A 12613-nucleotide genomic window follows, 5' to 3' on the forward strand; every position below is an offset into this window, starting at 1 on the left:
TTCAGCATCATGTCCTACCAGACCCTGCCCCGGAATATGCCCAGCCACCGGGCGCAGGTGGTGCCCCACTACCCAGAGGGCTACCGCACGCTGCCTCGCAACAGCCTGGTGCGGCCCGAAAGCATTTGCAGCGTGTCGCCTTCGCTGTACGAGCGCGCTCTGGGACCCCCGGCCGCGGACAAACGTCGTTCGATGCGCGACGACACCATGTGGCAGCTGTACGAGTGGCAGCAGCGGCAGGCGTATATTCGGCACGGCGGACCCCCTCCCGGACCCTACGGCGCGCTCCCCAGCCCCAGGACCATGGTAAACCTGTCGGAGCACGCGGCCCGCTCCATCCCTCCGTCGCCCTCCCACGGATCCCTGGCATTGTACCAGGGTTACTCGCCGTTGCGCTCCTACAACGCTGGCTCCCGCTCCGAAGTGTCATCGCCCGTTTTCCGGGGCGACGTGACCATCGACCGCAGACACAGGACACACCTCACCAAGGTACTTAACGTAGGATCCTTAATCGGAATCGCGAGATTCCTTTAATCTTTTAAACGAACCCCCCCCCCGACCAGATAGATTTTGACACGTTGGCACAGCAGGCGAAGCCGGTGCCTCACAGGTCCCGAATTGTGTGGTAGGCGTGAGTTTCAGTCCAGCTTAGTGTGTGCGGAGTATCCCCATATTGGTACCCCGTAGACATCCCCGAAAAAAGGCATCGGCAACTTCCATTCCTCCCTTGCCTAGAAAACCATGAAGGTGGGTTGCCAAGAGTTGAATTTGACTGGCTGGTATTTCCACACACACAGTGAACAGATGAAAGGTTTACATGTCGTGCTGAAATCCCTTTATTATACAATGCTTGTAAAGCTTGCTTTACATGGACACTCATCCATTGCCTTATCATGGTAATGTGTTCCTGAATTGTTATAACTGTCACATGAGATGGTGAATTTCATAAGTCAAAGAAGTAATTGGAGTCAGTGGTAAACATTTTTATGTCTTCCTGACCAGAGAAAATAGATAGATAGATAGATAGATAGATGGATAGATATACTTTATTGATCCCACAAGGGAAATTATTATGTTACAGCAGCAGAACACAAGTCAGATAAATACTTGCAATATATATTTAAAAAACATATAAAACAAGTGGAAAAATACAAGTTAAAAATACAAGATAAAAATATAAGTATGTACAATTATGTATACAGTTGGAAGAATAAAAGAATAAAAAGTATATTAAATGAATAAATTAAAACAGTATGTAGTGCAACAGTAAAGTGCAAATTGTGCAAAACGGTAATATAATCATTATGAAGTAGAATGACCCCTTTAAGGTAAAATACCCCCAGTTTACATTAAAATATATACAGTTACTCCAAGATATAAGTGATCACAACATAACAGTGCAGTTTACTTCATTAGTTACTCTGTAAAACTGTATGACTGTGTACCTGCCCTTGTTCAGCTCTTTCGTACCTTGTATGCACTGTACACTTAACAAGGTGTGGGTTTCCTTCCACACTCCAAAGGCATGTTTCCGATGAACTGGTGCCTCCAAGTTGTCTGTGTGTGTGTGTGTGTGTGTGTGTGTGTGTGTGTGTTACATTGCTTTGCTACCAACGCAGCCAAAAACTGTGTCTTGGGATATGTGGCAATAAACTTGCGCTTACTCAAAATAATTCAACATGTTTTAAAAAATATGTTGGAATTACACACACACACACATTTTCAGAACCGCTTGTCCCATATGGGGTCGCGGAGCCTAACCCGGCAACTCAGGGCATAAGGCCAGAGGGGGAGGGGACACACCCAGGACGGCACCCCAAGCGGGACTCAAACCCCACACCCACCGGAGAGCAGGACTGTGGTCCAACCCACTGCGCCACCGCACCCCCACGTTGGAATTACTTTTTAAGAAATCATAAAGACAGCAATATATATACTGCATTGTTGTACCGTACACATGGTTAAATGATGTGAGTGGTGTAAGACACCTTAGATAAAGGTATCAGTTAAACAGTCGTTAATAATCACGGTAAGTCCGCTAAATGAGTACATGTAAATGTGTGTCATCGTGAGATCATCATCGCCCTTGTTCGATATTTCCAGAGTCACGACTTGACCCAATCTGCTCAGAGCAGTGGAAGAGGGACTGTAACATAGCCGCGAAGTAGCTCAGAACCATATTATGTACCATCAGTGTCTGGGTCACAAAGACCAGTGGTTTTCTCTCTGATTTGATGTAGATGAGTTAAGCGAAGACTTACTAGCCCTTACTGTAGTAAAGGACAACCTCTCCCCCTCTCTGCTCTATATGCAGTATGCCTACCCTCCGGACAGAAGGACGGTGCCTGCGGTTGCCCCTGGTCAGTCCATCACTCCGCAGTCCCTGCAAGGCAAGACGGTGAGTGGTCGCTCCCCCCAGTCCCCTCTACCCCGCGAAAGATCCCTCCTCAGCCTCCGAGTGCAACCCTGCAATTTCATGGTTCGCTTGGAAGGAGTCCTACGTGTGGTTTTCAGCTGCCTTTCTACCAAAAACGAAAGGTTTCCATTATAATCCCCAGCATCTCTCATCCAAGGACCATTATGGTTTCTCTTAGAAGTACAATTAGATGTTAAATAAGGGCACCAGAAGTTTTCCACTTGGGTAGAAACAAGAACTGGTTCACAGTGAGACATTTGTTTTTTCCACAATGCATCCAACTTTCTTATCCGTCGACACTTTACCAGCTGTTCTTTTGTGCTTTTTCCGAGGGGTGTAAATGTGAACGTGGTGTGAAACAAAGCGTAACAGGTTATCGGGAAGATTAATTATTCTAATGTTTTCATGTACCGAATGGAAGTAATTTATTGAGTCAAAGTAATAAAACATGAAGTTTCTGGTAAGGTTATTAAATGGAATATTATACAAGACACTGTTTAAATCAGACATAGAAGAACCATGTACAGCAAGAGTTTTTATTTGTGTTTGTTTTTGCTTTTAGTCTTCCGTTAGCCGGAAATACATTTGCTTGTTTGCTGTAGCGAAAGTTTGTCATTTCTTCAAATCGGCATTCTGAACATACAGTTATTTCCATTAGAACGTGCAGTTTTGTTGATTAAAGTGAAACAAGAAAAAGAGCAATGTTTGTACACAGTGACCTCATACATTTACATTTATCCTGAAGTTTTTCTCCGGAGTGACTTACAATGTTTAGGCACCCACAATAATTTACCCCTTTCTACACACACAAAGGCTACAACCGCTTGTCCCGAGCGGGGCCGTGGCAAACCGGAGCCTAACCCGGCAAGGCCGGAGGGGGAGGGGACACACCCAGGATGGGACGCCAGTCCATCGCAGGGCACCCCAACTGGGATTCGAACCCCAGACCCACCAAAGAGCAAGACCCGACCATACCCACTGTGCCCTCGCACCGCCCGTCCCCTTTATACAGCAGGGCAATTTTTGCTGGAGCAATTTAGGGTGAATACCTTGCAGAAAGCAACAGCACTGACCACTACACTCTCCGCTACCTTGTAGCGGTCAGTCCTCTTTAGGACTTGATAACTTTTTTGTTACTGAAAGGAGAAATCTGTGCTGCTAAAAATAGCCACTGACATATTACAAGGCTTGAAAAAAGGTGGTGTTAGTGAATGAGGACTCAAGGAAGGTGCCGTAGGTGGATCCCAGTAGTCCAGCTCTCTCATTTCCATTTCCAGGGGGTATTCAGTTGCATGTAGTAGAGAAGTGGGTGGCATCGTGGCACAGTGAGTAGCGCTGCTGTCTCACAGCACCTGGGTGGTGCGAGAGGATGTGGGTTCAATCCCCGCTCAGTCTGTGTGGAGTTTGCATGTTCTCCCTGTGTCTGTGTGGGTTTCCTGTGGGTGCTCTGGTTTCCTCCCGCAACCCAAAGACATGCTGTTCAGGTTCCCCCATAGCGTGTGATTGACACAGAGAGAGTGTGTTTCACTGATGTAAGATGAGTGACCGCTGGTGACACTATATAGAGTTCATTGCAAGTCGCTTTGGAGAAAAGTGTCTGCTAAGTGAATAAATGTAAGTGATTATCTCTTCATCCCTTTCACTTTGGAAGGTTGTGTTTATAAGCATGTGCCCTCTACTGAGAGATGGATCAGTTCATGAATGTTACAGTTACTTACTTACTTACTTGTGCCTACTACCCCTCTTGGGGCCGCCAACAAGGGCTCTCCAGGCATCTCTGTCCCGGGCCAGTTTTTCCAGTTTTCCCCAGGTGTGGCCCATCCTCTTGGCTTCTGCATGAATGTTACACGACTACATGGAAAAATCCTCTTAAAATATAGTTTGAGTTTATCCGTCTTGCATAAAGTGCACTTGGGCAACACGTCAAAAAGAGCAATATACAAAAATTAAGCGAATTGAAAAAAAAACTGAGTGCTTTTGGAACATCACTGTGGTGCGTTAAATTGTGAGTGATTTGATTGTTGTCAAAGCTTATTGAGTTTTATTTCCTGTACCCCCGTGCTGAGAAACGGCTGGATTTGCAAAGCATTTGTTACCGCCTTTGCCTGAGATGGAAAGACAGTGCAGAACAAAGAAATCATTGATTGACCTGAGAAGATGATGGGAACCACTCTGGAGGAACCTGCTGCCTGTATAGCGAAGGAGGTGCCATCTCCGTCGTGCACGGCGACAGGACGGGGGAGGTGGAACGCTGTCTTCAAACGTTAATTTGTGAAATACGTTGGATAGTAATTGCTTGCAAACGATCCCATCTGATCAGTTTGCTCATGGCACTTCGGTCCCATCGGGTGTGGTAAACGGGCTCCTCTCAGGACTCTCCGTGAACAAAGAGATCAGCCGGTCAGCTGTGCTCTGGTTCAGACCCCGGGCTCCCCGAGGCCTAGAGTCTGCCGTCTGCATACGGACCCGTTCACGCGCTCGCGTCGTCTCTCTTGCTCCTCTACTAACTTCTCCAGTTCACTTAGAAGGGTGAACTTTTACTGTAAATGTATACACCGAAGGAGGAGTACGCTCAGGTAGCGACAGGGATCCAGCCCTGGCCTCGTACTACTTTTCCTCTTTTCATCCGCTTCGGGTCAAACGGCGCGCCGAAAAAGCGCCGTCCGTCTCGGCGCGGTTCACGGGCACCTGCGTGCTGACCGGGCTAACCCTCCCCATCCTCTGTGGCTCTCCTCCTTCGCACCCGCAGCCGGAAGAGCTCACGCTTTTGCTGATCAAGCTTCGGCGGCAGCAGGCAGAGCTCAGCAGCCTGCGGGAACACACGCTGGCGCAGCTCATGCAGCTGGGCCTTGACGGCGCCAACCCCAAGGTCAGCCCCAGCCCCAGGGTGTTTGGTGTGAGGGGGTCGCCCGGGTGCAAAGAGCTTTCCTTCACCTTTACCTTTTTTGTTTGTTCGTTTGTTTGTTTGTTTGTTTGTGTTTTATGGTGAATTGGATATTTTGCTTCGTAATTCGTTTGAGAAATTGCATTTATCCCTTGAATAAATCACTGAATATGGACCATTTTCATAAAAATTATCATTTAGTATGAAATGTTGTCCCAGTTATATTGGAAGATGGGGCAGATATGTAACTCTGGCCCTTTCGCAAATAAATAAATAAATGACTGTCAAAATCTGATCTCGGTCTTAGTGTCTCAGAAGTCCGTTTCATTGCTGACCAGCCGTCAGACCAGAAAATGAGTTTTGTGGCCTCTGTTGTTCAAGGGTTAACTGTGATTCTGGTTTCCGTGGTGACACTTCTGCACCCTGCATGTCACTTCGCTGTGGCTGCCGTCCTCTTCCGGATAGTTCCACCAGCTTTGCTTCTGAGGGGTGCTTTATTTTGCTCTTTATTTTGAATCGCTCAAATTTTTTTGTTTCGTTTTTGGACGGGAGACCTCGATGTCTGTGTCCGCAGCTGGTTGCGTGGACGAGCGTCCGCTTGCTCTCGTCACTCGACTGATCTGTTTAATGAATTGCGCAATGCATGTTTATTGCGTGCCGTGCGGGATGTTGCAAATGCTGCCGCACGTATCCCCTGTTATGTACAAAGCTGATCCCGCGGTCTCTGTTTTGCGCTGTAAAAAGCAGTAGAGTCGTCTCTTCCCGTAGACTTGAGTGATTGAACCCGTTCCAACCAGGCCTCGCTTAGCTTTAGTGTTTAGCTTTTGACTTTGATTTTTAATGTTCTCTTCATATCTATGTGTCTTTCTCTCTTCCTCTGTTTCCACCACCTTCTCCGCCTCTCTTCTCTGCTGCCTCCCCCTTCGCTGCTGCCGATGCTAGAATGAGATTCTCTCCCATCACCTGCAAAGGAACCTTGTGTATTTGGACAGCCAGGTGGGGAAAACTGTGTCCTGTTCCTGACTTCCGCGTCTCGTCTTTGTGCCCTTTGCTTTTCAGGGCCTTGTGACTGTAGCCGTTTCTCACTCCGTCTTAATGCCGCTCTCTTTCCAAATTCCCCTAACTGTCTAGACCACTCAGGTTCTCTTCTTCTCATTCTTTGTCACGTTATGTTTGCAGGATTTCTTATCTACCTTATGACAAGAAATATGAAATAGGCCACTAAGGCATCATTGATAGGCATCCAAGAGCCTGTTTCCAGAGTCATTGTAGAAGTAGACCTTCTGCACTATAGAATTACTCAACTTTTGTCTGCTACTTTTCACTGATAGCATAATGATGAACCACTGCTGTGCGTGTGTGTGTGTATATATATAAAATCTTTAAAAAAGTCTTACTGTGACTGTTTGTTACTCTCTCATCATCAGCTTTGTGTTCCTGTCCTAACTGACTGGACAGCCACGTCTTCAGAAATGTTTGTTTTTTTTTGTTTTTTTTTTTTTGTTTTTTTTTTTTTTTTTAATTCAGCGATGAGCGATTTATGAATTCCAGGCAGTCACTTGAGATGTTCTACGAAGCCGTTGAATGATAAGCATAGCTTAAAAATGTTTGAAGAATAAAGAAGAACGGGAAGAAAGTAAATAAAGCAGACGCTATGTTTGCGAAGAGGAGCGCACCGCTGCGGTTTCGTTAGCGCTGAGTGAGTGAGCGTAGTAGCTCTGCTGAAACGAGCAGCACTTGAGACGTTTGATGGTTGAGACCGTTGGCGCGTTACGAAGGGCAGGAGCATTCGGAGAATTGAGAGGGGGACAAGAAGGGGAGCGGGTATCGCGGTGCGGTCGCGGGCTGCAGCCGAGCGCCATCTCTTCGGGTGGCTCCACCTTCCTTGTCATGACGGCGCCCCCCGTGGTTGTCGCAGCGACGTGTCGGCGCGCACCACCGCTGTGGCCTTACTCTGGCTAGGTGACCTTTTCGTGCGACTGCTTCGATGACAGCTCACCGGGCGCAGAGGAGGGGAACCGAACCGTTTTGTCCTCTTTCCTTACTTGGTCTCCTTTTACTGTGCCGCACTGTGCTTCTACACCGTGTCATGGAATTTTAAAGGTAATTAATACGCAATAGGCAGGATTGTGTTACCGTGTTTTTGGAATTCATGTCCAGCCATGCATTCGTAGAGTTAGTATTTTTTTTTAATAACATCTCCCTACCTTTTCTATTGCCCCCGCAATAAAAAAATAGCTCTCGAAACATATTTTTTCAGTTTTTTTGCCGTCACCGGTGCCGTCACGGACTTGGAGCCCTTATCAAAACAGGCATTGAAGATTTCATTTAGATTTTCTGCGAAACGACGGGACTCTTCTGGGGATTTTGCTGCGGTGAAAGTAGTCTGATTTGCTTTTGCTTAGATGCAACTCGTAATGAAGCCCTTTTTCAGCGCTGCCATTAACGTGTGAATGTGCAAGGTGAACGCTTTGTGTGCTGTGTCGTTTCCTGCGAGCTCGTGCACTTCCACAGGTGTGCTCCCAGCAGTGCGGCCAGCGCTTCGCCGAGGAAGCCGAAAGGAGAACAATAATTGAGAGTTTTTTTTTTTGTCCCTGGAATCATGCGTGCTGTAAACTGATGACTGCTCCTCCCGGTTTGAACGTAGATGAAGGAAAACGAGCCTTTAATCATCGCGATTCACACCATGATCGAGAACTCTGCTCCAAGGCCACAGCTGTACCAGCAAGTAAGGTGTTGGCAAGCGAACGGCTTTGCTTCTTCCTCTTTTGTCATCCAGCCCAAAAAGTCCCCCTCCCACATCCCTTTTTTTATTGGCTGTTCACTTCTCCAGGCATTTTTATATCCCGTCATGTTTTGTGTCGGCACACATCTCATTCCACATCTCACGGCTTGTTTTTGTGAGAGGTCCGGTCTGTGGGCATGGCTGAGGACGTGTGCTGCGCTGTCGGGCTGAACTTCCTTCGATGTCTGATGGTCGCTGACGCACCTCACGTTTACCTCGCTGTGTTTTGCGTTTGTCTTTTTTTTTCGCCCGCCGCCAATGACCTGTCTTCGCTCAAAGTGGCGCTTTGTCGCTTGGTGTAGATCAAGGCTGAGGGCTGAGAGTTTATCTTATTAATAGGATGACCTTTTAGGAATCTACCAGAACCAAACACTTTGTGTGCAAAAAGCTGTTTGCCTGAAGAGTTTGAGAGACAAGGAAATCTTGACGATCCTGTGCGCATGTTAAAGCAGAGGACCTTCCTGGCTTCCGTAAATAGTTGTCATTCTTCTCACTTTACTAAACACTTAGATTACGTTACATTTCTGCGCGGTACTTGTGTTCGCGATACGTCCGACTTTAATTTAAAGACGCGCGAACGTTGACGAGACACGGATGGCGCTGCATATCACTGCCCTTTGTCTCTATAGCGCTTGTGCGGTTGCATCTCGTGGAGGCTTCCTCCTCCTCCTCCTCTTCTTCTCCATCTGAACGTCTGACGGCCACATTTAACCAGGAGCTTTCAGCAGGTTGCATTAGTCGGCGCAGTGCTGGGGAGACTGTAATTACCGTGACATGGTGTTGGTGCGCCAGCACGCAGCGTTTCACATCCGTGACAGTCCCCATTCAGCTAACCCCCGCATGAACTGCCCTTGAGCGCCTGATTACATGTAAGGACACATTTCCATTGCAAAAAACAATGTGAAGACAACACTTTAACATCTTTAGGTCTTCCTTTGCGTAACAGGTTCCGATTCCTCGCGTACGTGTTTTACGGTTTTTTTTGTAGCTCCATTATGTTGGTTTCTGCCTCCTGCAGTCAATCGGGCTGGATGAGTAGGTCGTTCGTGACACTTGACGTAACATCAGTGAAGCACTCGAAAGTGCTGGGTTTAAAAATAACGGCGTAACTTGTTATTCTTCTGTCGCCTCTTAAACGCTTCTCCTATGGCATCTATAGCTGTACCTTGCAGTGTCGAGGTTTCGGTCCCACCCGCTGCAGAACTACTATGGATCCGTGTAATTCTACAGCCTAAACCGTGCCGCTTACCCCAGCTTAGTCGCTTATACTTGTCAGTGTCCTGCTCTGGCCTTCAGTAAAGATATCGTCCATATTATTCTTGCAGCTGCTGTAGTGATTGCAAAAGGCACGGTTTAAAATTAATGATATAAAGTGCTTAAAGATCTCTAACGTTCATAAATGTCTAAAATGCGCGCGGAGAGGTTTGTTGCAGGTAAACGGGAAAATGATGCCAGTGGATGCAGGGCGGGGAGGACTCTAAGCGTCTCAATATAACACGCTGTGATGATAAGAGCCTTGCGCTCCTTTGGGAGGCCCCCAGTCGAGCTCCCTTTCGACCGCCACGGGGCTTAGGGCTGACGGTAATGGAGCCGTTCACCTGGGAACGCGGGTGTCCGTCAGGGAGGAGCGGAGCCCGCAGGAGCCGGACAGCGAGCCGAGGCCCTGCGTTCCAGCAAGCGGAAACGAATGGGCGGCTCCCTTTTTTTGCTGGGCTGAACGACGCCGGTTCCGCGATTCTTTCGCACCCGCCGTACGCGGAAGCGCTCCACGCCGCACGACATCTACGCAGCTCCGGCCACGTCTCCATCTGCGCCAGCAAGCCGGCTGTCGCCGTTCCTTTTTCCACCAGAAGTAGCCATGCCAAACCAGCCCCCCGCCTTATCCCTGGACGGCATCTGCATGCTCCCTGTGGAATGTCTCCTACACACTGAGTCAGCACGTTGGCCTGTGTGTGCTGTGGGAGAGTGTAACACTGTTCCAAAGAAACCCCAATTTGTCTGTGCGTCTCTATGTGTATTTTAGGACAAACGTGTTGAGTGTTTTGCGCATAAATGCTGTAAATGTATTTAGACTCGTACAAGGGAAAAACAGGTGGCGGTCAAACGTTGATAAAATTAACGTCTGCCAATAAAGAATATTGCCTTTAAATCGTTGGGTGAACAAACCGAAGCTCGTCGAACCGATGATCGGCGGTCGGAAAAGGCCACGGCTCGTGTCGCTGCGGTCCGAAGACACACCGTCAACAGTCTTTAGACTCTCCGGCGTGCTCTTCCTCTTGGGTTTTTTTTTTTTTCTTTTTTTTTTTTTCCTTTTCAGATAAAATCTGTCTCTGAAATCCATTTAATTTAAAACACTGCCTTATGTCACACGCTTTCACACACCGCTTTAACAAAAACCACCTGTTCCTTCATACTAGTGAAATCACACGAATTGCTGAGAACAGATAAGAAAAGTCCCGGAGCTCTTAGCTGTTATGAGCGTAGGGCTGCGAGAGTAATTATAATAATATGTGTGTCATAATTGTGTTTTTCCCATTAACAGAGATTTTCTCTCTCTCTTTAATGGTCAATAAAAAGCAGTGTGCTTTTTCTACTCTCCAGCTATCAAGTATAAACACCAATATTTTCTCCTTATAGGCAGTAATGGGATTGTTCTCCCCCGATGCGTTGCATTTCCCTCATTAGTGCCTTATTAATAGCCTCTGTGCTGCGGCAGCACGCAAAGAATACGGGCAGTTCACCGCGGCAAACGCGAAAAATTAGCTGAACCGATGCCTTTCGTATGCCGCCGGGCCTTCTCCTTTCTGACATGCGGTGTGAAGACGTGGATGATTGTGGGGAAAGTGGAACTTTTGGAGGATTCGTCATGTCCCCTAGGTCAAGGCCGCATGTTTCGCCAAAAACCGAACGTGAAATAAGGAAGCGACCGCTGAACTTTAGTTTAAGCATGAATGCACTTATCGTGTCTCCTGAGTAAATTCATAGGTTTTCTAAAACCGCCTCTGCAGCCGCCGTGGACGTTGAGCGCTTTGCCTCTCTAACGGTCGCTTTGCTCCCGCAGATGAACCCCGAAGACTACAGGGACAACTCTTTTATTTACCGACCAGAGGAGCTGGATATCGATGTAAGTTCAAACACCAATATTGTATAACATGTTCGCATTAATTGTGTGGAGGGTTGAAACATTAATTTTTTTTTTTTTTTCCCCCACCCCGTCTTCAGAATACATTCAGCACGATTGAATTTGTGTTTTTTCGAGCGCTTTTCCGACACGGCAACATGGAGCGCTGAAACTGACACTGACGCTAGCGTAGAATCTCATTCTATCTCTGCGTGTTACTGGTTTTACTGGTTTGCTGGTGGTTGCAGTGGTATACGCGCACCTCTGTTTTTAGTGTGTGTGTGTGAAATACGGCGGGCGCTTCGGGACGAGGCCGGTAATGCCGTATAATCGGCTTTGTTGACATTTCCCCCCAAAAAATGGCAGCAGAAGGCAACGGCTAAAGCCACGGCGCCCTCGACCGACGTTTAAGCGCCGGGGTTTTGGCATTTATCCAGCTCGTTAATGGCCGAGCGGCGGTATTGACATTTCGAGTTAATTGGGAAAGCAATAAGGCGACAGAAAACACTTCCTGTTTTCACTCGGATTTTTAATAGGCTGCTCCAGACAATCGCGCCCTTTAAAAAGAAGAAAGGGAAATTGATCTCCTAAGTTTGAGTACCTTTTCAGGGAGGTCAGCCTCCTCTCCAGACACAGCTCGTCCCTGCCTTTGCAGCCGAACACAGCCTAGCTCTGTGCGGAGCGTTTTGCGCAAGTGTGTGTGTGTGTGTGTGTGTATGTGTGTGTGTGTCCTTGAGCTGCGCTGAGCGGAAAGGCGCTGACTTTTGTGAACCAACCCTTTTTCTGCCCTTTTCATCTGCCCATTGATGGACTGCTTCAGATGACACTTTGATGGAGACTGCATGGGCAAACAGAGCAGTGATGAATGACTTAAGGCCTCGTACGACAAAATGTCCACAAAATTAGTTTCGCATTCGCTCGCTTCGAGGTGAGGGTCAAGAAGAAGGCGAATTCTGCGAAGCGCACTCGACGCAGACCTCCGTTCGCGAATGCTCGGCTGCGGCTCGCCACCCACTTGACCTCTGTCCTTGCTGTTTCTCAGGCTAAGCTCAGCAGGTTGTGTGAGCAGGACAAGGTGGTGCGCACACAGGAGGAGAAGCTGCAGCAGCTCTACAGAGAGAAGGTACCCAGCGCTCTGCCTCTCTGGGGACCGGCGTGCAGGAGCACAGTGCTTTTACTACAGGGGGTCCGCAGTGAAGCTATACCGGGCAGCAAGGGACACACAGTCATACTCAGAGAACACAGTTAGCAGGTGTGGAAAACATTCCTACCTGCTGCTTTAATGATGTAACGGGACCGGAGCTAGACCACATTAGAGATCTTCTTGAGATTATTTGAGATCCGGCTGTTGTAAAATGGTACAGTATTGAAACTTTCAAACTTAACTCTGCCAGTTTGCCGTTGAGA

General features: G+C 47.8%; 1 protein-coding gene across 1 annotated transcript in view; it reads left to right on the plus strand.

Annotated features, from left to right (window-relative positions):
* The window catches only part of LOC108931429 (pleckstrin homology domain-containing family A member 5-like), a 109740-nt gene that overhangs the window by 82995 nt on the left and 14132 nt on the right, over window positions 1–12613 (plus strand). Inside the window, 7 exon segments of the mRNA XM_029245944.1 lie at window positions 6–489; window positions 2315–2398; window positions 5166–5285; window positions 6243–6296; window positions 7948–8028; window positions 11147–11209; window positions 12249–12329. Of these exon segments, the coding sequence (XP_029101777.1) occupies window positions 6–489; window positions 2315–2398; window positions 5166–5285; window positions 6243–6296; window positions 7948–8028; window positions 11147–11209; window positions 12249–12329 (967 nt within the window).

This window comes from Scleropages formosus, chromosome 2, assembly GCF_900964775.1.
Source record: "Scleropages formosus chromosome 2, fSclFor1.1, whole genome shotgun sequence".
In the NCBI taxonomy this organism is placed as follows: domain Eukaryota; kingdom Metazoa; phylum Chordata; class Actinopteri; order Osteoglossiformes; family Osteoglossidae; genus Scleropages; species Scleropages formosus.